The 26773-nt window shown below is 51.3% G+C and overlaps 3 protein-coding genes across 7 annotated transcripts in view; 2 read left to right on the top strand and 1 right to left on the bottom strand.

The window, feature by feature from the left end:
* Ezh1 (enhancer of zeste 1 polycomb repressive complex 2 subunit) overlaps nucleotides 1-7431 on the top strand; it is a 38808-nt gene extending 31377 nt beyond the window's left edge. The window contains exons 15-20 of the mRNA XM_031354072.1: nucleotides 2748-2926; nucleotides 3453-3548; nucleotides 3889-3970; nucleotides 4656-4736; nucleotides 5158-5242; nucleotides 5462-7431. Coding sequence (XP_031209932.1) covers nucleotides 2748-2926; nucleotides 3453-3548; nucleotides 3889-3970; nucleotides 4656-4736; nucleotides 5158-5242; nucleotides 5462-5522 — 584 coding nt within the window. The 3' untranslated portion in view covers nucleotides 5523-7431. The remainder of the gene's footprint in view (nucleotides 1-2747; nucleotides 2927-3452; nucleotides 3549-3888; nucleotides 3971-4655; nucleotides 4737-5157; nucleotides 5243-5461) is intronic.
* A 558-nt stretch (nucleotides 7432-7989) lies between these two features.
* On the bottom strand, nucleotides 7990-26101 carry Cntnap1 (contactin associated protein 1). Of its 3 annotated transcripts, XM_031351170.1 has the most exons (25): nucleotides 25101-26101; nucleotides 24766-25016; nucleotides 22388-22489; nucleotides 22109-22302; nucleotides 21551-21698; nucleotides 21256-21459; nucleotides 20697-20881; nucleotides 19714-19857; nucleotides 18808-19069; nucleotides 17989-18138; nucleotides 16699-16870; nucleotides 16194-16300; nucleotides 15950-16069; nucleotides 15418-15621; nucleotides 15130-15286; nucleotides 14918-15045; nucleotides 14572-14757; nucleotides 13868-14089; nucleotides 13334-13573; nucleotides 11613-11966; nucleotides 11352-11479; nucleotides 10304-10397; nucleotides 9909-10154; nucleotides 9768-9815; nucleotides 7990-9344 (listed from the first exon to the last, which is right to left on the bottom strand). In XM_031351170.1, the coding sequence occupies exons 4-25, from the start codon at nucleotides 22241-22243 to the stop codon at nucleotides 9058-9060; spliced, it is 3921 nt and encodes a 1306-aa protein (XP_031207030.1). In that variant the 5' UTR covers nucleotides 22244-22302; nucleotides 22388-22489; nucleotides 24766-25016; nucleotides 25101-26101; the 3' UTR covers nucleotides 7990-9057. The 3 variants fall into 3 exon arrangements, with proteins under 3 accessions (XP_031207030.1, XP_031207031.1, XP_031207029.1); XM_031351171.1 differs by lacking the exon at nucleotides 24766-25016; XM_031351169.1 differs by lacking the exons at nucleotides 24766-25016; nucleotides 25101-26101 and adding an exon at nucleotides 23392-23596.
* Nucleotides 23176-26758, top strand: Ccr10 (C-C motif chemokine receptor 10). 3 transcript variants are annotated; one of them, XM_031351178.1, is made up of 2 exons: nucleotides 23176-23544; nucleotides 25083-26758. In XM_031351178.1, exon 2 carries the CDS (start codon nucleotides 25206-25208, stop codon nucleotides 26145-26147), a length of 942 nt encoding a protein of 313 aa, XP_031207038.1. In that variant the 5' UTR covers nucleotides 23176-23544; nucleotides 25083-25205; the 3' UTR covers nucleotides 26148-26758. The 3 variants fall into 3 exon arrangements, with proteins under 3 accessions (XP_031207038.1, XP_031207036.1, XP_031207037.1); XM_031351176.1 differs by lacking the exon at nucleotides 23176-23544 and adding an exon at nucleotides 24155-24366; XM_031351177.1 differs by lacking the exon at nucleotides 23176-23544 and adding an exon at nucleotides 24751-24773.
* Nucleotides 26759-26773: the final 15 nt, after the last annotated feature.

The raw sequence follows: 26773 nt of genomic DNA, 5'->3' as shown, positions 1-26773 counted from the left end.
TGTCTCAAAACACTCCCCCCACCATGACCACCACCAAAAAAATTCTTTTGTATCCCTCCCATTTCCTGCCTTCACCTCTTTCCCCAACCACTCCGTTTTTCAAGCATTTTTTCTTTTTTCACCTCATAGGTAGCTGAGATTACAAGGATGTGCCATCTCTCCTAGCTGTGAAAGTCATTTTTAAACCTTCAGGTGGGGTTTCTGGAAACAGGAACTAGACATGATACGTCTCCATCGCCTTTGTAGGAGACCTGAGAAGCAAGAGCTTTTGCACTCTGGGTCTCCTCTTCAGGATGATGGTATAGGGCTAGAGAGATGGCTCAGTGCTTAGAAACACTTTCTGCTCTTCTGCAAGACCTGAGTTTGGTTCCCAGCACTCATACCAGGCAGTTTACAACCACCTGTGATTCTGGCTCCAGGAGATCTGATACCTTCTGTCCTTGGACATTCACGCATACTTTACATACACATACACATAAATAAAAATAAAAGTGAACAAAAAAGTTACGTGGGTTGAGTGTGGTAGTGTGTAACTGTAATTAGATCTTGACTTCCACTGTGGGAGTCTGAGGCAGGAGGATCAGTGTTCAAGGCCAACCTGTGCTACTAAGGAAATTACGTCTTAACACCTACCACCTCCAGGTTTGTTTAGGTAGATATAGGAGCACTTACCACTGATAGCCAATCCTAGCATTGGGAGAACGATGTAGGCCTTGAACCCAGGTTAAACCCTGCCTCAAAAGAGAACAGGAAAGGGAGGGAGAGGGGAAAGAGGAGAAGGAAAAAGAGAGCTGCTGAGTCTGTTCTTCAGGAAAAAGCAATGAAATGAATTTGCCAGGAAGCCTTGGTTAGATGGTGGAACCAGGTAAGGAAAGGAAAGAACAGGTTCCCGTGCTGTCCTCTTACGCCCACCCACGTGTGCACGCCTACCAAGTATGTAGGGAAAAGTTTGAAGAAAAGAAAAAATACATGCACAGACCTCCAGGATGACCTCAGCCTCCCGCTCCTCTGGCCCCAGCCTCCTGGCTGCTGGGATTACAGATGTGTGCCATCACACTGGACCCGTACAGTTCTTCATGGCCGCAGCAACTGCAGACTGACTGTTGGTCTAGCTGTTGAGTCTATGGCCTGTGCTTGCTAGGCTTTTCTGTATCCTCACCCTGGCTAAAGTTCTTTTAGAACTCTCCCCTCCCTCCACCCCCTACCCTCTACCATCCACCCCCCAAGCAGGATATAGAACATTGATTTCAATATTAGCTGCAGTTTATTTTGTTGTTGTATTTTGTTTTGTTTTGAGACAGGATTTTAGTGTGCAGTCCTGGATGGCCTCAGACTCATAGAGATTTACCTATCTCTGCCTCCTGAATGGTAGGATTAAAGGCATGTGCCACTCTACTCAGCTGAGGAGTTTGAATACCTGGTAGGAGGGGCTGGGGTAGGTAAAAGTGCATACTCTTACAGAACCCTAGATTGGTTCCCAGCACCCATATCAGGCAGCTTACAAGGAAGTGTAGCTTTAGCTCTGAGGATCTAATGCCACCTTTTGGCCTCCCAACAGCTTTTACACTGAGGTGCACATATTCACCCAAAGATACATACGTATAATTAAAATTAAGAATAAATGTGTAGGAGGCTTAGAGAGACAAGCTTAGTCAGTGGTTAAAAGCAGAGAGCCTGGGTTCTGTTTCCAGCCCCCTAATAACCAACTATGACTCCACGCACAGAATCTGCTGCCTTCTGGCCTCTGGCTACTCATGCATGTGTTTCATATACACACACAGACACACATACATACATGCATACATAGGTATGCACATCCCGGTAGGAGACAGGGTAGGAGGTGTCAGCAGAAGAGTAGTTCTCCACTTCTTACCCACCTTACCTTTCCTCATTTTTCCTGCTTGTGGCCAGGCAATAGATGGCAGCCTCTGGGTTTGCAGAGGGCAGTGCCTAGGCCTCTGTGCTGTGATTGTCACCTGACAAGGAACTGATAGTGATCTCAGCCACAGTAGATAAGAGCTAGTGCTGTTGAGAGCTGTGGGCAGCGGAGCATAGAGCGGATGTGTTCATTTCAGAAGACGATGCTTGTTTTGATGAGGAGGAGAATTTACTGTGAAAAGCACTGATTTCATTTTCTTTTGGGTTCTTTCCACCTCAATTCCAAATTCTGTCAACAAGGACGAGAGGGCAACCCTGTTAGGAAATCTCCAGGTGACACTTAGTCACACCTGCCTTCTTGTCTGTTAGGAATTAATTCATAGTGTGTGTATATCTATTTAAGCACTCGTGTGCATATGTGTGTGTGGCCAGAGGTCAATCTTGGGTGTCATTTGTGGGGAACCACCTACCTTGTTTTTCTAGATGGGATCTCTCACTGCAACTAAGGGCTTGCTCTTTAGCTAGGTTGTCTGGCCAGTGAGCTCCAGGAATCCATCTGTCTGTACCTTCCCTGCACTGGGGCTCTAAGCACATAGGTGTTTCTGTGCCTGACCTTTGTATATGGGTTCTGTGGATCAAATTCAATTTCTCATGTTTACATGGTAAGTGCTTTAAGAACTGAGCCATGTCCTGAGCCCTGAAGAAGGCACTTCCTTGTCTAAGGGAAAAGCCAGGTGTTCAGAGGAAGGAACCTTCTGCCTGTTGTGCCAAGAGTCCTCGGACAAGTCACATTGACTTCTCTGCTGTCCCTGAGTCTGACCTGCATCAGTACAGGCCGGCTTCCTAACCATCCCCATCTCCCCACTCAGGCCAGAATCGGTTTCCTGGTTGTCGCTGTAAGACTCAGTGCAATACCAAGCAATGTCCATGCTACTTGGCAGTTCGTGAGTGTGACCCTGACTTGTGCCTCACCTGTGGGGCCTCAGAGCACTGGGACTGTAAGGTGGTGTCTTGCAAAAACTGCAGCATCCAGCGTGGCCTCAAAAAGGTGAGGTCTTTTCTTGGGTCAAGATCACAGTGGGAAAGAGGAAATGTTCCCAGGAGTCATTGTTCTTTGGCTCCTCGGAGGGGTCGTATGTCAAGGAGCTTGACAGATCCTGTCAGTGGTCAGAGTAATCTAATTTTCCATTCTGAAAAAAAGAGCAGAGGGGTCTGCACCATTCTGTTCCCCTGTGGTGTTGGGTTGAAGTCCAAGTTTCCACACATGAGAGGCAAGCACTTTACTTCCAGGCTCCACAGCCCCAGAGTTGCTCCTTCTACTGCCTACATTATGGTGTATCCCCAGACTCAGCCCTGGAGGTCCCCAAGGAAAAGGAAGAAAATATCCTATTTCCTTTACCATTTCCAGATTTTTTTCTTACCCCCTCAAGAGCAAAATGGTTTGGACCTCTGTATTCAGGTTCCCCTGACAGTTGGTAGTTCTTTCCACCTGCCCCCGTCACACACGTGCACATGAAGCACTCACACCCACTCATACCCGCCTGCCATCTAAGGCTTGCCTCCCTCTCCCCCAGCACCTGCTGCTGGCCCCTTCCGATGTGGCCGGATGGGGCACCTTCATCAAGGGGTCTGTGCAGAAGAATGAATTCATTTCTGAATATTGTGGTGAGGTGAGTGTTACAGGTTCAGCCCGTGTTCTTACTGGGAAGGTACTGACAAGAAACTCTGACTTTCTGTGGGTTAGGCTTCTGTGAATTAATCTCTAAATAACTCAGCCCAGTTTTCATGTGGCCTCTCAGGGGATCCCACAGAACTGTTTGCAATCCTGAAACAAACCACTGTTTGTCAAGTGTTGGTGTGTGGCTCTCTCTAGCCTTCACCCTGGCCAGTTTTTTTGGGTGGAGAGGGGGCTAGCAGAGTCTTGCTCTCCTGCAAAGCCCCTTCCCAGTTCAGACAGTGTCATACCTCGAGCAGGCATGACATCCATCTCTTCCTTGTTTACTCCTCCAGCTCATCTCTCAGGATGAGGCTGATCGTCGAGGGAAGGTTTATGATAAATACATGTCCAGCTTCCTCTTCAACCTCAACAATGGTATGGCATGGCCTTCTGTATCAGGATGATCACTGCAAGTCTTTACACTAAGCAGCCTTTGCTGTGATCCAGGTTCAAATCAGCACTGACTCTTTCAACAGATTCTTTAAGCAGAGTGCTAAGCTGAGCTTGGAAGCCTCATGGGCTCTGCTTCATCTCTGAGTTGTGTTTGGAGTGGGAACAGTGAACACTTCCACTTGAGAAGCTACCCTAACTAGTAGATGGGAGGAGATCCGAAATTCAGAGGGAGGACCCACAGGGGATGCTCCCACATGAGGAGGCGGGCTGTGCTTTTCACATCTCCTGTTACTATTCTGGGCTTCATGTTCCCATTAGACTAAATTGTTTCTGTTATCTCTTAACTGATCCTAACTAGAGCTAAAGAAGGGGGGTGGGGGTTGAAGTTAGGCACATTTCTCATGTCTGTAATCCCAGCATTTAACAGGCTAGAACAAGAGAATTACCACACATTTGAGGCTAGCCTGAGCTACAAGAGATCTGTCTTCAACAAACAAACAAAAATGGGCACAGTGGTACAGACCTGTAATCATAGTACTGGGCATGAGGGTTACAGTGAGTTCTGGGCCATCCTGGGCCTAGACCTTATACCCCTTCCCCCCTCCCCCCCCCGCCAAAGTATAGTTTCCTGGGACACTCATAATTTTCTTTGATTTATGTCATGTAGATTTTGTAGTGGATGCTACCCGGAAAGGAAACAAAATTCGCTTTGCAAACCATTCAGTGAACCCCAACTGTTATGCCAAAGGTGAGTGAGTCTTCAGGAGCCTAGGAAGCGGGTGGGCTGAAGGAACTGCTCATGGCCTGTGATTTTTATCCCTCACTCAGCTTCTTTCATGGCTGAGTTACCGTTTTCCAAGGAGACTCTTGGTGACCATCTGCCATCCTTTTAGGCCTCTCCTTTCATATTTGGCCTTTTCCACTGACTACATTAAAAGTGCCTTCCCACAACCATGATTTAAAGGTCACCATTTCCCCAAACTCACTGCTGCAATAGCAGAGTCAAAAGCAGAGAGATAAGTGCCTGCCTTCATGACTACATTCTATTCCCACTTGATCCTATTGAGGATTTGGAGAAAACCAGCCCAGAATTCTGAGCACAGGCTTGCAGTGTGGGGTGACTAGGAGGGCTTGGATGCTAGCCTAGGTCTGTCCTCTCCTCTCTGCAGTGGTCATGGTGAATGGAGATCACCGCATTGGGATCTTTGCCAAGAGAGCAATTCAGGCTGGCGAAGAACTCTTCTTTGATTATAGGTGAGGTGATTGGGAAGGAGGCAGGAGTGACTGTTGGAATTGCTTTGGGGCTTACAGCAGCTACAGTGGGTGGAGGAGAGGGTCTGTAGTTGCCATTGCTTGTCTCAGAACTAGGAACATTACAAATGGCTGCTGGAGAACGGGTGGAAGGGAAGCAGGAGGGGACCCCATCTTGTCAATCACAGTGTAACCTGGTTCCTCCTCCCTGCCCTGGGATAGGTACAGCCAAGCTGATGCCCTCAAGTATGTGGGCATCGAGAGGGAAACGGACGTCTTCTAGCCCTCTGGGCCCCGTGCCAGTGCTGTGGTGGCAGCACTGTCATGGCTTCAGGCATACACCACTGCTGCTCCAGCTCCTGCAATGTCTTCCACGCTGAGAAACCCCACCCACCCTGCATAACTAGGCCTCCACTTTATTCCAAGGGGACACACTGCCTCAGTGAGAGGGGAAACAGAGGCAGTGAAGACCTGGTGTCCCAGGAGAGTTCAGATGTGAGAAGCTGTACTTCCATGTCAGAGGAGGAGATCGTGGGCTTGGGATGATGTCAGTGCTTGATTTTTCCTCAGCTCCCAAGCTGTGGGCCCTCAGGAATCAACCAGTGCTACCATTTTAGCTTTCTCAATCAAGAGTTCTTATGTCCCTGGCTGTCAGGCATTGCTAAGTGGAATCAGGTCCCTGGAGCCTACAGGTGCTCTGGGTTAAAGGTGAGCCTGGCAAGCATTGCAGGCAGAACTCAAAGGGAGATGTGTCTTCATGACATCAAAGCAGGAATTTAAGCATACAGGAAGGGAAACTAAGTTCCCCCATCCTGTGAACATAGAGCCAGCTACACCCTAGGAAAAGGCCTGTCCTATAGATTATGGGGATAGTAGGGCTTTTTCTCAGGCTCCCAGAAGCATGTGCCAGTGACCCACCTCCTTCCAAAGTTCTGGCTCAGTGGCAGCATGCCTAAGCTGTGGCTGAGCATGGGGCTGGTCTGGTGGGAGGAAGTACTCTGGGTCGGTGAAGCTGCAGTCGTCCCCAGGCCCTCCATTCCTCAGATGCTTATCCGTGGAGCAGCTTTACTGCTTTCATCAGGGTAGCTGGGTCTAATTTAGACTGGAGGGAGATGTGACTGGTCTGGTTTACTCCGTCTGTAGTACCTGCTGTTGGCTGTGTTTGCGGGTGGGTGAGGGGTGCCATTGAGCATTTAGGAGGGTGTTACAGTGCAGGGGAGACTGGCAGGCAGACCACCATTCTCTGGGATTCAAAGAGAACAAAGCACTTTAACTCTCTTTTAGAAGGTTTATAGATTGGAGTGGAGTTTGAGCCAAGTCTCTGCCCGAATCCCACTTCTGAAGGAGGAAGAGGAGAGTGGAAGATTCTGCAGTTCTGTCTCATCTTCTGAGAGGCAGGAGGAGCTGGCTTGACACAAGAACAAAAACTAGTCAGCATAGCTGCCTTGAGTCTGGTGTGCTGAGAACAGGGGCGTGTTCTGGAAAGGGCTTGGGTAGATATAGACTGCCCTAGGTAGTGTTAGAATGGGGGACAAGCTTCTTGCTTCCTGGAGGGCCAGAGCTCCTCTGTGGTTCTTGCTAAACATTTCCTTCTCCCACCAAAGAAACGAAACCAGGCTCCCTTCTACCACACTGCCTCTTAGAGATTTGCATGGGGCATGCATGCTTGTGCACATACACACTCCTTCACTACACTGGTAGGTCTGTGTGTACCTCACCCTCAGCACACACCCTACAGTTCCTGACAGTAGCCTCTCCCCACACAGTTCTGAAATTGATATCTGCCAGTGGTTTGTGTCTATTGTATGTATCAGGGATACCTTCAAGCCTAACTATAGGCTTTGAATTACTCATTCTCTGGGAAACTAGAGACAGGTGGGGGAGGACTGGTCGTGAGGAATGCTTTAAAACATGTTGGCTCTAGACTGACCTCAGCAAGCATCACTGGCAGCCCCTCGTCCCGCAGTTCAGGCTAAACTGCTCTTCCAGCCGCCCATTCTTGGTTCCTGCTGTCCTCAACTGACGGGTTTCACCCCTCCTCTCCACTTCTGCCCCACATCATGTAAGATGATAAAGTGAGGGCTGTGGACTGGTGGGGAACTGCCGTACATGTGGCTTTATTGCCAGTGAATTTCTTGCACTTTAAAGTCCTGTGGCTTGTGACCTCTATCTAATAAACTGTTAAGAGTCCATTTTGGCAAGTTGTGTCCTGCGTGCTTGGGCTGGAAGGCACTGGGAACAGACTGGGTAGAAGCTTTAGCACTCTGATCCCCACCATCCTCGTGGAGGGGAAGGTGACCGGTGAAGCCCCTGGCAGGTGCGTAGGTTTTGGTTTTTGGAGACAGGGTCTCTCTGTGTAGCCCTGGCTACACAGAGGAACTCACTCCATAGACCAGCTGGCCTTGAACTCAGAGATTCTCCTGCCTCCTCCTCCTCAATGTTGGGGTTAAAGGTATGTGCCACCACTGCCTGGTTTATATGCAAGGTTGTTTTGTTTTGTTTTGTTTTTCGAGACAGGGTTTCTCTGTGTAGCCCTGGCTGTCCTAGAACTCACTGTGTAGACCAGGCTGGCCTCGAACTCAGAAATCTGCCTGCCTCTGCCTCCCAAATGCTGGGATTAAAGGAGTGTGCCACCATTGCCTGACTATATGCAAGGTTTTGAGGATTAGAAATGTCCAAGCTCTCAGAGTAGTTCCCTTAAGAAGACTTCATTCATTCCTTGGCCATGACGCTAGCTACCACGCACAGACTGGGGCTCTGCCACTCTGCTTTATTGAACCCACTCAGTTGAGGGCACAGTGGGGTCTGCCCTGCTCTAGAGTGGAAGCCCAGCACATGGGTGAGTGGCTGGCAGAACTCATGAGACATCAAACACAGAAGGAGCTTGCTACAAACCGGGCACGGCACAGGACAGCCCACTGAGTTTTTTTATATATAAACAGATAATTAAAAAATTAGAGTAATATATAGTTCTCTAGAGAGAGACTCTGCAACAAAAAATATATATAAAGAATATGACCTCCTGGGTAAACGCAGCAGCATTTCTGAGTAGAGGGAGAGGGCTCCTCATGCATTGGAGGGGGCCAGGCCTGCACACAGGCACCAAGGCTATTGCATATTTTGGAAAGGGGTAGAGGAGTAGAGGGCTGGCTAGGCAGGGTGTCTGCATTATTTTTTCCTACTCGCAGGCTTTTTATGGCTTTGGCTAAAGCGTGAGAAGCAGTGGAGGTACTAAGGTGCTAAACCGAGGCAGGCCTCTTGGGCTCTGTAAGAACAGAAAGGGTTGGGTGAGGTGGGGGGTGGGGATGATGTTCTTCCCTCAGCCCCAGCTGAGAGGAAGCAGATGGAAGACAGCAGGCAGAGAGGAGGCTCCAGGGTGTTTTAGCAGCGTCCTCCCTCCCTGCCCTGTGCAGCCCCTCAATCCCCCACATCTGTCCCTACTGTACACAGGAAGGGAGGCAGTTCATCTCCCCTGCCCTTGTTGATCCTTGTTGTTAATTCTTGCCAACAGCTGGGACAGAGATGGCAGGAAAGGCCTGTCTCAGCTCCATGAGCTTTCTCCTGTAGGGCAGGCAGACAGCCAGGAGCTGGGGGCAGGGGTGTGTAGAGGGATGAACAGGACATTGGTTTAGGCAGTGAGGCTCAGCCACTCCCTTTGGTCCCATCTGTAGCTCTGCGCACCAAACTTGGCAAGAGGGGAATCCTCCTGGTGAGCAGAGCCTGCTAAGAAGAGCCAAATGTCCCTGGTTGGGGAAGGAGGGAGGCCAGAGCTGAGGGGACTTAGAGGAGTTGGCCTTGGTCCCTGAAGCCCTTGTGACTCATTCAGACCTGGACTCCTCCAGGATCTGGGGGAGGTTCTGGTCCCTGGGGCCTGGGCCTGGGGCTGGGACTGGGGCTGGGGCTGGGGTCGGAACCTGGGTGGGAGCTGGAGTAGGGGCAGAGGCCTGGGCAGGGCCTGAGGGAGGCAGGGGAGCTTTGCTGCCAGGGTGGGAGTCGTGCGTGGCCTTGGGCTCGTTGGTGTGGTAGGAGCCCTTGTATCGATGATTTTGCAGATAGAACAGCACCAGCATTCCCACAAGCCCCAGCAGCAGGAAGGCCACCAAAACTGAATGGAAGAAAAGGAACAACTTAGGGACTGTCTTCAGGGTACACACATACACACTCAAACATATAACTGGGCCAGGCCATGGCTCTGTGTAGAGTGTCTGAATTCTTGGCTTACCCACTGCCCACTTTACTCTTTCTATACCTCTGATGGCTTCTCCAATTTCTTATTTCTCTAGATGTTACTACATTTCTGTTTTTTCTCATCCTGTAACTAGGGCTGCATTTTAATATTTCATTTCAATTAAAAATTTATATCTGCTAGTCCTCCCCCAGCTATATATTGATGTCAGCATAGCCTGTCCCACCCTTCTTGCCATCTCGAAGCTAACACCTCCACCCACTCTGCTTCTGAGGACAGGAGCCAGGGAGGATGCTGGCAAAGTGGTCTTGGAAAGCCAGGTTCAAGGTCAGTGCTACTTACAACCTAAGAGTATGGCAATCCATCCGTCGTCATGGTAGTATGGGAAATCTAAAGAGGAGGAAAAGCTGATTAAGAGACACTGCCTCTATATTCAGAGCCACCCCACCCCACCCCTGTCTTCACCTGTGTCTAGGGATTTACCTGGGGGCAGGTACCAGGGATCAAGCTCTGGTGGCACCTCAGAGACAAGGCGTGGCATAGCTCCACAGTTAGATTCTGACAGTTCTCCTTGAACCCGCATAGCTTCTGCCAGCTCAGCAGTCATGGGACGAGGGGTTCGGAAATGGGTCTTGAGAGGAGCCACATTATTAAACCGGACACCAGACAGGCAGCCTGAGAAACCTGGGGTATTGTACCGCTGAATCTCTGGGTCAATGACTCCTGTCTCTGAGGGAGAGGCACCCAAGAAAGAGGCATCTGGGTTCACCCGGACACCTTGCCCCCCTTCCACTCCCATCCCACAATCCTCACTGCTCTTTCTGCTTCCCCACTCTCACTTGCTGCTCTCTTCAGATCCATCCCCACAAGCAGCTTACCCATTACACGCCCTAGATACAAAGCCTTGGGTGAGTCCAGCTGGCTGTCCACCAAGAGAGAGAACTTCTGTTCTGTCAGCGGGAAGTAGTCCACCTGGGGTAGGCGAAGTGCGGGAAGGAGGCAAACCCTGAATGGACATGGCTAAGACCAAGAAGGAATTCACTCTGCTCAAACAAGCCTTGCTCAAAATGAACCCTGGGCCCAGAGGTAGGATTTGACACATGACTCAATCTGGTTTTGGCCCCTGACTTTGCAGTTTGATAGTAGTTTAACTTTTATTTCTGGGGTTTTGGTGTGTGTGTGGGGGGGGTTCTCTCTACATAGCCCTGGCTGTCATAAAATTCACTGTGTAGACCAGGCTGGCCTCAGAATTCAGAGATCCATGTCTACCTCTGCCTCCCAAGTGTTGGGGTTAAAGGCTTGAGCTACTGTGTGCCCAGCTATACTTTATTTCTTATGGGGAGTGCCACAATTTGTCTGGAGTTCAGGGAACAATGTGGCAGTCATTTCTCCCTTTTTCCAGTGTGGATCTCAGGATCAAACTTGAGTTATCAGGCTTTACCCACTGAGCATCTCCCCAGTATCACCACCCCTTTTGATAGAGGGCTTCGTGTAGCTCAGGCTGGCCTCAGACTTGCTATGTAGCCAAGCATGATCTTAAATTAAACCTCTGATCCTCCTGCCCCATCCTCCCACATACTGAGATGACATGCCCAGGCTATGCAGTGCTGGAGATGGAACCCAGAGCTACATGCCTAGTAGTCAAGCACTCTGTCAACCAAGCTACATCAATATCCCCTACTAGACTGAGTGAGAAAAACACTTTACCTTCTTCAGCCTGTTTACTGGTTTATAAAGTGAAGCTCAGAGTGATTTCTAGCCACAGCTACTTCACAGAGCTGATGTGAGGTCATGAGAGGTGATACATGTGAAAATCTCTTGTATACTGAACCATGTTTCAGACATGTAATCATCTGACATTCTCTTGGCGCCATAGCTAGGATCATGAGGCTATGACTTAACTGGCCCATCCCCTTCCACCTGTACCTGGATAAAGAGGTTTCGGTAGACCCGGGTGATGTTGACACTATGGGGTTGGCCATCGGTCACTGGCCGGGTGGTTAGCTGGTACACGTAGGGACTGGTGCCCAACTGATACCGAAGCTGTAGGGTCCCTGTAGGGTGGGAGGAGGAACATGGGTCCTTCTCTCGGCTTTGACAACCCATTTCTAAAGGACTGGATCTTTGCATTAGTCAGTCTCTTTGGGAGTTTGGGCACCTGGAGGGAGAGAGCCATGGAGGACTTACCATCTTCCTTGATGAGCACAGCCATGTAGTCACGTACAAAGGAGCTGACGTAGAGCAGGACTGCAGGAGCAGAGCTGGTGCTGAAGCTAAAGGAGACCTCCTCTCCAGTAATATTGTAGACAGGCCCCCGATACCCAGGCACTGGCCGGCCAGGCCTTGGGTAGTCCGGCAGGCGGTACCCAGGGCCATGATATCCAGGCACGTAACCGGGAGTGTCGTAGCCTGGAATATAGCCAGGCTCATAGCCAGGCACTGGCCGGCTCAGCATGTGAGAGAACTCCCGGGCTGCAGAGCGCAGTGCTGACTGGAGATTATAGCGCATCCATGTGCCGGTCTCAAAGAATCCACCAATATCTGAAGCAGAGATAACTTCTCAGTCACAAGTTCAAAGGGTTTTTATGTCACCAAGCCATGCAACACACCTGTATCTGCCACTATTTGCTTTCCCTTCCCCCCTTTAATTTTGGGGACACTGTCTTACTTTATAGCTCAAATTTACAGTCCTATGCCTCAGCCAGCCTGTCAAGTACTTGGATTACAGGCCCATCCCACCCCATCTAGCACTAAATGGAAGAATAATGGTATAAGAAACTTGAAAGGCCAGGCAGTGGTGGCACATGCCTTTAATCCCAACACTTGGGAGGCAGAGGCAGGAGGATTTCTGAGTTCTGAGGCCAGCCTGGTCTACAGAGTGAGTTCCAGGAACAGCCAAGGCTACACAGAGAAACCCTGACTCGAAAAAAACCAAAACAACAACAAAAAACAACAACAAAATGGAAAGGTCATCTGGTCTCATCTCTGCATTTACAGGTAAGGAAACTGAACCCTAAAGATAGGTAGTGACTTCTCCCAAGGATACAGTTCATGTGGATGGCCAAGATGAGAATTGAGATATCCTGACTCCATTGTTATTCATACTTCCTACCAGACTCTACCCACAGTAACCCACCTGCCAGATTACTTTGGGCCAGTCTTAGGAAAATATAGTCTAGATATGTTGAATTTCAAGCTTTACCTGAACCAAGAGTCAGCTTGTAGACATGTTTTAGGAATTCAGTGATAGATAGGTCAGACAAGAAATGACCAGGGAAGAAATGTATTGTGAAGCCAAAGTCAATACCACAGCTAGGACACTTGTTGAGTTGGTAAAGTGCTAGATGCACCACTGTGAGGACATGAATTCAGTCCTTAGTACCCGCACACAGTTAGTTGTCATGGCACAACCTTGGAATCCCATTGCTGGGGAGGCCAAGGCAAGAGGATCTCTGTGGCTCACTGTCCAGCTAGCCTACCTAGTTACTGAGTTCCACGTCCCAATGAGAGACCCTGTCTGAAAACACAAGGTAGATGTACCTGAGAAACAACACCCAAGGTTGACCCCTGGCCTTCCATACACACATGCATGCACCACCATACATACATGCATATACATCTGTGCATACACAAAGTAGATGTGCATGGGGTCTGGGAAAATGGGAGTTATTTGCCTAATGTTGGGGCTTTTGTGTCAGCTAGCTCTACTGTCACTCTGTTTTTCATTATACTTCATGGAGTTACCCAGCATATTCACATGCCTGACTGCCCCATTTAAGAGCTCAGAAGTCTACTGAAAATTCTAATTTTCAAGACTGGTAACTCGTATTCTCCCCACTATGCCCTAAGGCTCCTTGCCACCTCCACCCCTACACCTGTCCCCGGCCCTCGTAACCAGCAGCACTGACCATGATTGCAATATGGCCCATCAAAAGCTGTGAGGTCACAGTCACATGTGTAGTAGCTGTATCGTTCCACACAGCGTCCTCCATGGAAACAGGGGAACCGGGGGTGGGTGCAGTGACCCGTGCAGTTGGGGAAGGTTCCCTCAGAGGCATTGGCACGGCCCTCCAAGTTCAGAGTCACTCCATTCAAACGCATGGCCCTCAAGCAGCCCACAAAAGGGCGCCTCTTAAGCTCTGCAGATCCTGGTCAGGAGTAAGTGGAGAGGCTGAGGCTGGGGGTGTAGCTCAAAGGTAGAACATCCCAAGAGCTCCCCTAAAATGACTGTAGAACCAGAGACAGGAATAAGTACTGTGAGCAAGAAGGGAGCCCAGGAGAGTTAGGAGGATGGACTAGCATATAAGGGCTCAAAGGAAACACATTGGCCCATGGCTCACTCGGGCAGAGAGGATTAGAACATGGGCTTCCTAGGAAACTTGGCCCATGAGAGTGTAGGAATGTCATGGAGGCTTTCTCCCTTCTCCTGGGTTGCTGCTTACCCACATAGAGGGGTTGGTCATACTCCAGCCAAATGTAGGTCTGCAGGGGCATGGGCCTTAGCACCCAGGGCCGATGGTCCACTCGGAGCCGGGCCTGCTTCACATTGATTTCAGCCCGGACCAAATGCCACTCATCATCGTTGAACTCGAAGTCATCTGAGTGCACTGTCAGGTTCTCATCTCCATTGCCAATATCAAAGGCAAAGACCACATCCCGGGATGCTGGACAGCATGACAGTAGGTAAAGGTAAAGGGGAGCTCGGATCCCCCAGGTCCCTCACAGTATTCTTGCCCAATACAAGCTCCTCACCCAATGGGATCCCCTTATAGCCCTCCACTTTGTTCACAGCTTAAGACAAAAAATCTACAAAAGGCTTAAAACCACACAATCTGTTACCCAGTTTTACGATTTCCTGTAATCAGTTTCCCAGCTTCCATGCCCAGGTTAGAAGCATGGCTGGTTAGAGATGTTGAGACCTCAAGAGCCTAGCTCCATTTTCACAAGTAAAGGGGCCAAGGGCCCACAGAAGCCCAGCATGTGCCCGAGGGTCTCTGGCCACATAGCCAGACAACAAGACAGTAAGTCTAGGACCCAGAGTGATCTCTAATCCTCTCCTTGCCACCTCTCAGAAGGGTGACTGCCCTGTTCCCTAACGCAGGCCCCTCAGCCATTTCTCCACATTCCTCCTGATCTGCCCACTCACTGTTGAGCTCCACTCTCACATAAGGTCGGCGCCACTGGCAGAAAGGACCCCCCATGTTCTCTAGGAAGACTCCCGAGGGAGCTGAGGTCCTGAAGTAGAAGGAGACATCGAGGCTGTGGTTGGCACGGATTGGAGGGAAACGCAGTGCAGCTCCAGTGCGGAAGGAGATAGTGTTCCAGGAATTGCCTGCAAAAACAGGGTGAGGAAGGCCTTGTCAAGGGAGCTGGAGGGTGGAGAAGTAAAGGGGCCTCCGTGGGCGGGGGAAGGGAGAGGCGCAGCGAGAGTTGGGGGAGACTCTTTGAACAGTCAATACTGGACAGGCACACCAAAGGAGTCTGCCACTCACGGTCACCATAGCAGCGCAGAGGCCTCAGGAAGAACTGAGCTTCAGAACTGGAGCGGTTTGTATCACCTACCACTACCTGAGTGACAGGCAGATGGTCTACAAAGGTCAGGAGCCCCTTGTCTGTTCTCCTGTGGGAACAGAATCAGTGACCCCACCTTGCCTCACAGCTGCCCCTGCATCTCCAAAAGCTGATCCCCCACCCCCATCCTCACCACTGCGGCTGGTCAGCATCACAGTTGCAGTGCAGTGCAGGGTCCACACAGCTCTGGTCCAGCCCACAGGCACAGCGTTGGATCCCAGGCTGGGAGCCTCCCCAGTAGAAATGCTGCTCCTCGTTTCGGCCAATCCAAAAGCTGTAAGGGTAGCCTCCTGGGGAAGACACCAAGCAGCTTCCAGTCCCCGCCTCTCTATCAGCCTCTGAGTTCCTGCAGCCCTGACCTTACCCCCCACCCAAGGCTTTCCTCCAGCTATGCCTTGCCCTCCCTGCCGCCAGCCTCAACCTGCAGTGTTGAGCAGCCGGGAATTGTAGCAGGAGAACTCAATCCACTGCTCACAGTGCTGGGAAGCATTGGCCAGAGCACTGACTTCCTCCCAGGAGGCATTCCAGTATTGGATGGCCCCCAGAAAGGGCCGGTCCATGCTGGAACCAGTCACTCGAGTGGTCCACAGCCTATCATGCCGCACAACTGTCCACGCTCGGTTCTCTGAAAGAGAGGGGGCAGAACTTTGGCTGGACATGAACATTCTATCTTCCCCCTTGCCAACCTAACTAGAGTCAATAAAAGTGGCCAGCCACTTCACTTCAGTCCTGCCTTGGGCCTTCCACACTGGAGGATGGAGATGAGGCTGCTGGAATGGCCAGAAGTGAGAATTTAGCTGTAAGGCTACATTACAGTTTTAGGTGTCCCTTTCCACACTGTCCTTTACCCGCACTACGGTTTGATCTTGACCCCTCCTACAGCTTCTCTGACACTCCGACATCTTATACATTACCTAGTCAACCCTCTACCTCCACTCATCAAAGCCACTCACCTCGGATGTCACAATACACTACAAATGGCTTCAGGGGTCCACTGCCATCAGGATCAATGGTGTAGTTTCCAGAATACTTCCCACTGAGCCGATAGGCTTCACAGGACTCCTTGTACAATGCTGGGGGTGGGGGGACAAGACAATTATGGAGCTAGAAGGCTGCAAGAACGGTCATCCCTACAATCTCTCCCAGCTTCCTGATCTCCAGCAACCTTCCCCTGACTCCCTATACCATCCCGCTTACGTTCGTGGCAGGTAACTCCCTTGTAGCCGGTCAGTTCGCAGTAGCAGATGAAGTCATCCCAGGACTGGTAGCAGCGTCCATCATGCTCACACATGTTAGGGCTGCATCTGAGGAAGGGGTCAGCACCAAGGGAAGGAGGCTTGGGACCAGCTGCCCAATGGACCAGGCCCCTGGTTCACTTCCCACCTAACTGGCTGGGTACAACCCCGGACACAGGGACACTAGGTAGTCTACAGGGATCAAGTGCTGTCCTCTATCTGCCAAAAGAAAAAGTGCATAGACCCTGCTAAACAAAATCCTTAGGACTGAATGGAAACTTTCTTTCAATCCTGGGTACCTGCAACTTTACAGGAAGAAATAGGAAAGAAATAAAGGAAGAAATTCTGTGTATGTGTGTGTGTGTGTAGGAGGGCACTGACATAAGGAGAATGGAGATTATTTTAAAAAGAAAAATGGAAGTGAGCTTTGGAGGGGTCACTTGTTAGGGAGAGAACCTTCTAGATACCTGTCTGTGATGCCACATGTGTCAAAGAGGACTTCAGCAAAGTAACCAAGCTTCCGAAACTCTACCAGAGTGAGGTTGACCAGCTGACCATCCACCTTGAGCAGCTCCATGCAACCATGGAACGCAGTCTGGTTGGAGTGGCAGCTCCATCGACTGGCTGGTTTGGGACAACCTGGAATAACCACACCTGTAAGGTCCTTCCCAAGAGAGCTCCCAGACCTTCCCTCCCCCTCGGGGGAGATGCCGAGAGTGAGCCTGCCACGCACACTCGTCTACTCCAGTCACATCCAAAGTATCGGGGATAAAATCCTGATTAAGGATAAGAGGCAATAAGGATCCAAAAGGAGTTCTGTGCCTCCTGGATATTCAGACAGTCGCTGGTATCTCTTAACTCAGACGTGTTCCAGATCAGTCTTTCCAATCGTCAACACGCCCTCATAATTAGGCATAAAGGTACCCCAAGAAATGATTTGTAAATGGCTAAGATTGGGCATTGTCCCCTGGCCAACACAATGTTTCCAATCTATCCTAGTTTTAATACCAAGCTATCCATAGCTTGGAATTTCTCTCTAGGAACCTGCCTTGCCAGAGCTAGCAATGGAGATCTAGCACATTCCTTAGGCTAATAGATAGTTCATAATAGTTAGAAATGTTTTACATACTAGAGAGTAATGAAGGGCTTCCATTCAAGGACATTAGCTAGAAGTGTTAGGTCAGAACCCTAGTCATTGCCTCCAGCAAAACCATAGAAATAGTATGGGAATACCAAATTAGCCCCAGCAGGGAGGGCTCCACTCCTCTTCCTCCTGTTTCACACCTGGCTACCAGAACTCCACTGACCTTGATGTGCGGTCACTTGCCTACATGACCTCAGTCCTGCGCCTCTTGCTGTAACCCCCTGCCCACCTACGTGACTCTTGTCATCTGCCCTGCTTGCTGTATGGTATTTAAGCCTGAATTTCACCTTGTACAAATACATTCAGATTCAACACACCTTTGTGTCTCGAGTCTGTTTGTCATCCGTCAACTTAATTGCCCACCTGACCAGAATTCTCATCCCGTGGAAATTGGGGTCCCCGCAATGAACCCAGGCCTCGGCAAGAACCATCCATACATAAATGAAAGGATGCAAGAATCAAAGTGCAAATGATGGCAGGAACCATTTTTTGGGACCCCAAGGTCCCAGAGGTGAAAGGAGGCTTGGTCTCTCCAATACTCTTCATGTGGCCCCATCAAAACTGAAATCAGACCTTCACACCCAGAGACAGGGCAAAGTTGCCCTTCACTTACCACCAAAGAAGTATGAAGTCCCTGTGCGGATCAGCAGTGGGTATGAGACCCTGACCTCTGCCCCTTCCACATCATCAATACTGATAACTGCATGGTTTTCCTGTGCCACAAAGTTCACCTCGTGCCAGAAGCCATCATTCAGGCGGTACCCTGAACAAGAAAGCAGGACGGGGTAAGTGAGCAGAGGCAGTAACCGGAATATAGAAGTTTTCCCCATACCCACCTGTTCTAGAAAAAAAAAAAAAATGTTTGAACTGTGTGCATGAGTGCAGTACCCTGGGAAGCCAGAAGGGGAAGGTGGATCCTCATGGAATTACAGGGGGGCTGGAGAGTGGTTCAGTAGCTAATAGTGCAAGAAAAGTGCTGTTCTTGCACAACACCCAAGCAGGGTTCCAGCCTCCTTGCTGTGTTTTTCAGACAGGGTCTCTCTGTATTCCAGGCTGGCCTAGAACTCACTATGTAGTCCTGACTGGCCTCAAATTTGTGGTTTTCCTGTCTTGGCCTCCCAGTTGTTGGAATTATGGGTGAAAATTACCACAAGCCACCAGAGAGAAAAGATGGTCTCAAGTGGGGAAGCAGCAGCCCCACTCTTGATCCCAACATCAGTCTAAGTGCACCCCCATTATTACACTTCACTCATGTGCAGTGGCACCTCCCATGGCTCCCTTCACTCTCCACAGCCCCTAGCCATTGAGACAGTGTGCAAATCTGGTTATAACTGGCAAGCATCTTCAGGAATCCACCAGAACCGGAGAACACCTGTTTCTTCCAGATTCCACTCTTTTCTAGCTTGTCTGTGCCTCCCTGAGAGCCCCTCACCAGCAGCAAACTGAAGCTTCTTGCGGCCAGTCTGTGCGATGGATACATTGACTTGCCCTTCACTAAGCATCAGCTCCACGTGACCCAGCCCGTCCCCCAAGCGGGAGAAGAGGAGTAGCCCTGTGAGGTCCCAGGTGCGGAAGCGGAAAGAGACTGCGAAGCGGCCTCTACGTGGGAAGCCAGGCACTTGGACAAAGTTGTGAGGGCCTCCGAAACTGATGGGGTGTGGGACGGGATCCAAGCATCGGAAAGCCACATTACCCTAGAAAAGAAAGGACAGATGCATCAGGACTCGCCATCAATATTCTCACTGGGTTTAAGACCCGGCTGAAACACTCCCTAAGTACTATTGGAGATAAGACTTCCAATTGTGGTCCTTCCATCCCCCATGCAAATATGTCCATGTTTGTGGAAGAGACTCAAACAAGCCTGCTTTCGGACACCACTTCCACCCCTTGTTTGCTTTTTGTTGCTAATCCCAATGTCCACAAAGGGGGGGAAATCCCTCTCAGAGTGCTAAGAGCAATATCATATAGCACAAGCCAAATTTAGCCCAAAGGCTGTGCACAAGCTCTTGAGTCGACCAAAGAGGAAAGCTTATCAAAAGACTTCCAGGGACAGACAGTTCAGTGACTACCCTGTCACTTCGGAGTCACATGCTCCTGGTCAAGCTGCTCTCAGCCTCTACACCTCATTTTCCTCGTTGTCTAACAGCTGGACCGGTTCACAGCTTAACTAAGGGATGAATGGTGCTTAGATCTCCAAGTTCGTGGTACTCCCCCCACATCTGAGAATCTGACCGTTCAGAGTGGGTCTCATCCCCCACAAGACCTCTTTCCTCTCTGCCTCTTGGTTTTCCAAGAGGCCTCAGTGTCCCTGTCCTCCCAGATCTCCCTGCCCACTGGCCTCAAAGGTGATCCGCGAATGGCGCTGGACTGCCATTTCAGCGATGTCGATCCGGTTGTAGATCACGTTTTCTATGCAGCCACGGAAGTTATGGCGGTAGGCCAGGTTCTTACGTGCTGCGCCCACTAGACCCCCGATGAATATCTGTAGGAAGCAGGTAAAGAGAGGTTTCCCTGGACTTAGGGGGAAGCCTGCCTTTCCTGTGCGCATGCCCAGTAAGTACCCTTTCCACAGAAAGGTTCTAGGCCTGGCTTCAGAAAGACCTGGAACACATTTCCACAGGGTGAGTGCTAATAAAGCTTGCCTTCAGGTTTAAGCTTTAAACATTAGAACTAGTTGCCTGCAGGCCCTCAGCAGGTCAAATTGTCTGTCTTAGACACTTAACATGCAGATGGAGTCATGGTCTTTATCAACCGCACAGACTTGTGGGAGGAGACTAGGGGACGATTTTCTACTTTTCCCCCTGTACCCCAAATCTGGATTTCTAGACTCATTTTAAGAGATCTCCAGTGAGGACAAGAACAATGACAATAAGAACTGACTCTCGGGCTGGCGAGATGGCTCAGCGGATAAGAGCATTGACTGCTCTCCCAAAGGTCCTGAGTTCGGATCCCAGCAACCACATAGTGGCTCAGAACCACCTGTAATGAGATTTGACGCCCTCTTCTGGTACGTCTGAAGACAGCTACAGTGAATTACGACAGAGCAAGAGGGGCTGGAGCAAGCGGGACTGGAGCAAGCGGGGCGGAGCAAGCGGGACTGGCAGAGGTCCTGAATTTAATTCCCAGCAGCTACACACATGATAGCTCATGGCCATCTGTACAGCTACAGTGCACTCATACACATAAAATAAATAAAATAAATCTTTAAAAGAAAAAAAAAGAACTGACTCTCTGGCACGAGTGCTAGGATAGGGAGTGGGTCCCCCCTCCCCACATTTATCCATTGTCACATCCCCAAAATAGTACCCCACCCTTGGTCACCTCATTTTCGAGATTCAGCCTTTCAAAGTCGCCGTTGAGCACGAAGCGATGGACGTAACCATCCAGGGTGAGATTTGCATCTCGGCCATACCGGTCCACCCGCACATAGTGCCAGCTTAGGTCGTTAAGAACGCCACCAGCGCTCACCGTGGTGTGACCAGGTCTTGGCTGGATGGGACTGCTGCCTGAGGGCAAGGCAGGACAGGGTGAGGACTCTAGCAGGCTCTAGCTCTCTTGCCAGCAGCAACTCTCAACACAGAGTGGAAGCTACCCATGACCCAGTCAAAGCCTGCAGCGGAGAGGAGGCCGGCCGCCACTTGTATCTCATTACTCGGGTGTTATGAAAAGCAAATGAGATGCAAAAATCATTTTGTGTGTCTATTTGCGCTTATGGTGCCTTGTTCAAGGTACCCACATGGTTGGTAAACTGAAACCAGTTCTCCTGACTACAAGCCTGCTGCTTTGCTAGTCCCAAGCACTACAAAAGGACAGTTTGGTTCAGACCAAACTAATGGGATCAGGCTGAGACAGAGCAACCCTGTGGGGTTCTGAAGCTCACCCAGGCTCATGTGCAGCAGCAGGTGCGCCCCTTGCAGTTCAAGTGTCACATAATCGCCCTGGGAGCTCTCGGTGTGCAGCAACAGCCCATCCTTCTCCTCTGTCTTGAAACTAAAAGCGAACACGTCCCAAAGACTTTGGCTGACGCCACGCTGGAAGCGGTATGAGATGGCATCATCGCCGTCAAAATACAGGATGTTGGATGCTGTGCAAAGGACCGTGGGTGGGCGGGGGACCAAAGCGACGGTCCCTCTCAGGATCCTTGCCCCCCCACCCCTTGGCTTCCACAGCCTTACTGTAGGGACAACCATAGATGCCCAGCCTCAGGCCAATCTTGCCGCGCGGGTTCCAGGCCAGTGGCACGATGCGGATGTAGCGAGCAGTAAAATGGTAGTGTAGGTCATGGCGTACCACTGCCGAGTCATTGACATTGCCGAAGAAGGTCTGCAGGGATTGGGAACAGTATAGTAACCATGTCCCCACCCTCAGCTTCCCTGGCAGCAATGGCGTCAGACCTCCCCAACCTTGACTAGAGCAGTAACAGGCGTTGACTCCACCTCCACGTCTCCAGGTTTACACACAGTTATCCTAGATATACTACAGTGTCCTGTTATTTCTTCAAAGTGAATGTCTACTTACTGTCACTGTCCTCAGGAAGCTCCCCTAGGTTTTACCCTAAAGTGCGTTAAACCTTACAACTGGTGAGAAACAGTCCAAGCTGACTAAATTCCAAGAGTAGCGTCCTCACCTTTGCCTCATGCTGTTCCCTCCCCTTCCCTTCAGGCTAGTGCCCTGCCCAGGGCCCAGAGCTGGGGAAAGCTCCCCAAGTATGTGTGCCTGGGCACTGATAGTACCGCGTTGTGCCCCTGTTGGTAGAATGGCGTCCAGCTGTCCACACGGTCCCCGTAGAGCAGCATGTAACGTGTCACCCAATCCCAAGAATTAAAGGCTCCCTGTGTGGCCACAGCCCGGATCCGATGCTTCTTCATCAAGTCGATCTGGAGCCAGGGATTAGGGTCCCCAATCCGGGGCGACCACCCACTGATGCCTATAGAAGGGACATGGGCTTTTACTACCTACTATCTTCTCAACTCTCTGGAGTCTTCCTCCCCTCCCTGGTTGGGTAAGCTCACCATGTAGCCGGGCAAAGCGGGCTGTGGTAAAGAGTCCATAGTAGGAGGAAGCGCCCAGAGACCGTGCATACAGAGGCCCCACCAGCTCCTCATTGCAGCCGTCTGGAGTGGGGGTGGGGGCGAGGAAACGAGCTTGTTAGTGTGACCCCTCTTCCAAAGGCTGTGCCCACTTAGCAGTTAAAGCACCTCTTCACTGCCCCCCTGTGGCTGACTCAGCCCTACCTTAAAGCCTTGCATTCAACCTGGGCTTCAGCAACTACTCCCTCAGGGGAGCTTGCCTTCCCCTTATACGGTAACTCTATGCCTCCATCTACAGACTCAAAGCCAGATCTTTGCTAGTCCAGGACCTGCCCTGGCTCAATATCCCCTTAAATATAGTCCCCAAACTTCAGCGTATTTAAAACCTAAGTGGGCCTCAGAACATGAAATTAACCCCACCCTTCCCATCACTTCCGATCATCAGCACCCCCTCACTGAAACATGCACCAATCCCCAAATCAGACTTTACTCCCAATCTACATTCCCCCCAACCCCATTCTTAGCATCATCCTTGGCCTTAGTTAGAGTCACCAACTCCTATTTGGATTCGAGCCATAAAACCCAGCCTCAACCACAAACCCTACCTAGTCCCTGAGCCAGCTCCCAATTCTAGCTCCAGCCCCTTAGGGAAAAGCCTCAACTCTAGCCTGGGTCACCAGTACCGCACTTAGAGCTACCCTTAACCTCAAACCTAGGCACGGGCTCCCACTTGGATTAACAGCTCCAAATCCCCTGGGCTGACTGGTTTCTCAGATCAGAGACCAGCCCCAGACGGCGGCAACGCGCGCGCGCAGCAGCCGCCTCAGAGCTGCATTGCGGAGCGCTGGGGAGAGAGGCAGGAAAAGAGCCGGGGCGAACGGGAAGGACCGGCGACCACCCAGCCGCAATGCGGTGCAGGACTCGCCCTGCAAGCTCCAGACTCCTGCACCAAATAAATCCCACCTGCCTCTGAGACCAGCACTCACAGTAGCCCCAGCCCCGAGCTCCAGAGACCACCGCGGCGAGCAGGATGCTGAAGAGCCGGAGACTCATCATGCAGAGCTGACCAACCCTGGGTGTCTGCCTTGTTGTGCCGCTAGGGCTCCGGTTCTGGCTCAGGCCCCAGCTTTTCTCCTGGGGTTCGTGGCTGCCCGATGCTTTTTTTCTGTCCTTACCCACCCTCCCCTCTCCTACCCCCAATCTCAATCTCTCAATCTCTCAATCTCTCTCTCTCTCTCTCTCTCTCTCTCTCTCTCTCTCTCTCTCTCTCTCTCTCTCTCTCTCTCTCTCTCTCTCTCTCTCTCTCTCTCTCTCTCTCCCTCCCTCTCCCTCTCTCCTTCTCTCTCTCCGCCTCCTTCCCCCAGCCTTTCTCCTGGCACGCACGTTTTTCCCGGACCCCGCGCAAGCGCGTGCCTCAGCCCTATTACGAAATGGGGGGTGGGGGGAAGACAACCTGCGGCTGGGAAATACCCCCAAGTAACCCAAGGCTGACAAGAACTGGGGCTACGGGGTAGCAAAAAAGAGGAGGTGAGGTGGAGCCTCGCATCTTCAAGGAATAGGGGAACGCTTTGAAGAAGGATACCTAGAGATGGAATGAAGGGCAAATTTAAAATAAAAAAAAAATGTTTTCTGAAGGTAAATAGTGCTCCTGGCTCAGTGTTGGCCACCTTCGTGATTGTGAGCTCAGCGATTTCACCTTACTATACTTTACACGGGGAAGGCTCAGAGGAAAACAAAGCTTGCGGAAGACCATACAAGCATTCCTTTTCCTTTGACTAGATAGAAATCTGGCAAAGTGGGATGGAAACGTGAACCCGCAGACCCTACCTAATCTCCACCCTCCTCCTTGACCCTCCTCCCCACCCCTTCCTTCCTGCCCCGCTAGTTATTTAACTTTGGCCCCTGTGGCTGTACCTCAGAAACCCTTGTAGCCAGAGATGGGGACCAAGCCAACAGAGCAGGTGGGAGTAGGGGCAGGGAGCGGGAGAAGGGTTGCAGAGAGGGTGGGGAAGGGAAAGGAGTGGGATCCCCTCCTGACAGCGGGCCTCTGTCATTTAGCGCTTATGCAGGAGCCTATAAATCCCACCTAAGACCCCTTTGGTGTGAGTGTTTTCAATAGGTCTGTGCTCTAACGGTAGGGCGGGGAGGAGAGGAGGGAAAGGAGACAGAAGCCCCTTTAGCCTAAGCTTGAAGACTAGGGTCCAGGGATGAAGCAAAGCCCTGCATCTGACCTGCCTTCCAGGAGAGGGCACTGCAAAGCGAGCAGAAGCGCCGAGATTTATTAATAATACATTGTAGGGCGAGCTAGATATTTCCGTTGTCTATTCTCTTGCACGGGTTCAACAGTGCTCACTGCTAACCTTATCAGGTGGGCTGAAGAGGACTTCTACACTGGGTAGAACAAATTTAGTAAGCGGCGTCCAGAAAGAGCCAGTGGCTGCTCAAGGTCACCCAGGAAGCTGGAAGCAGATCTGGGGAAGACTGCAAGCGAAGCTTAACTGCTTGTTCAGCGCACACTAGCAAGAATGGGGAGAGAAGGGGGGTGGGCGGGGAGGAGAGCGAGTGAGCAGTGGACACTTCTCTTGGTGTTGAGGCTTCGAGTGAGGAGCTCCTGCGTGAGAGAGAGGGGTGTGGGAATGTCTTACACGGTCCCTCTTTCTCATTTTGATGCCACCAGGTCTCCTGGGGACCTTACTCTGGGTATGATGAGGAGGCCTATTCGGCTGGGCCGCTGCCGGAGCTCTGTTACAAGGCTGATGTCCAGGCTTTCAGTCGGGCCTTCCAACCCAGTGTCTCCCTGATGGTGGCTGTGCTGGGTCTGGCTGGCAACGGTCTAGTCTTGGCCACCCATCTGGCAGCCCGACGAACTACGCGATCTCCCACCTCCGTTCACCTGCTCCAGTTGGCCCTGGCTGACCTCTTATTGGCCCTGACTTTGCCTTTTGCTGCAGCAGGGGCTCTTCGGGGCTGGAATCTAGGAAGTACCACTTGCCGTGCCATTTCTGGCCTCTACTCAGCCTCCTTCCATGCCGGCTTCCTCTTCCTAGCCTGTATCAGCGCCGATCGCTATGTGGCCATCGCACGAGCTCTCCCAGCCGGGCAGCGGCCCTCCACACCTAGCCGTGCTCACTTGGTCTCAGTCTTCGTGTGGCTGTTGTCACTGTTTCTGGCTCTACCTGCGCTCCTTTTCAGCCGGGACGGGCCACGGGAAGGCCAACGACGCTGTCGGCTCATCTTTCCCGAAACCCTCACGCAGACTGTGAAAGGGGCAAGCGCGGTGGCGCAGGTGGTCCTAGGCTTTGCGCTGCCTCTGGGCGTCATGGCAGCCTGTTATGCGCTCCTGGGCCGCACGCTTCTGGCCGCCAGGGGGCCAGAGCGGCGGCGTGCACTGCGCGTCGTGGTGGCCTTGGTGGTGGCCTTCGTGGTGCTGCAGTTACCCTACAGCCTCGCCCTGCTGCTGGATACAGCCGATTTACTGGCAGCCCGCGAGCGGAGCTGCTCCTCCAGCAAGCGCAAGGATCTAGCTCTGCTGGTCACTGGCGGCTTAACGCTGGTACGCTGCAGCCTCAATCCGGTGCTTTATGCCTTCTTGGGCCTACGTTTCCGCCGGGACCTGCGGAGGCTGCTACAGGGTGGAGGGTGCAGCCTGAAGCCCAACCCTCGTGGCCGCTGCCCCCGCCGACTCCGCCTTTCTTCCTGCTCTGCTCCTACTGAGACCCACAGTCTCTCTTGGGACAACTAGGGCTACAATTCCAGAGAAGGGGGGAGGGCTAAAGAAATGATCCCAGGGAGGGTAATAGAAAAGGGAGTTAGTATGGGGACGTTGAGAAAGACTTCAGGATCTAAAGGAATTGCCTCTGCGCTTAATTAAATTGATCCTATGCAAATGAGATGCAACCCAAACTACTGTTACTATTTTTGAATTATCAGCTTCGGTTGCAGCAGGGCCAAGACAGTGGGTTACACCCCTACTCCCCTGCTTAAGTCTGAGTGGGAGGGGTTGGGGGACAGGGGTTGCTGAGTCGGCTAAAGCTTTGAGTACTGACACGCCCTCTGCTTCACTCAGCCTCTGCCAACCTAGGTGTGGTGGGAAAGCTGCCAGGTGAGGAGGGGCGGGGTTTCTCCTTGGGAGTCAGTGTAAGAAAGGGATTTCTAATAACCCTAGCACTATCCAGTAATGGCTGCTTTAGCAAAGGATCTAGCTCCCAGCGTGGGAAATGTACGGGGTGATGCTGTCCCAAGCTGTATCTGCGTGGGTCTGGTAGGGGTAGGAGGTAGTTTGGGGTGGGGTTTTGAATCCCTTCTTAAGTCCAGCTGTGGAAAGAAAAACGCTAATTAAAAAGTTGAGTCTGATGGTGTGAGGACCGG

Source organism: Mastomys coucha, unplaced genomic scaffold (assembly GCF_008632895.1).
Source record: "Mastomys coucha isolate ucsf_1 unplaced genomic scaffold, UCSF_Mcou_1 pScaffold5, whole genome shotgun sequence".
NCBI classification, from domain to species: Eukaryota; Metazoa; Chordata; class Mammalia; order Rodentia; family Muridae; genus Mastomys; species Mastomys coucha.
Note: the sequence above shows the minus strand (reverse complement) of the source record. Positions and strands in the feature narration are given on the sequence as shown.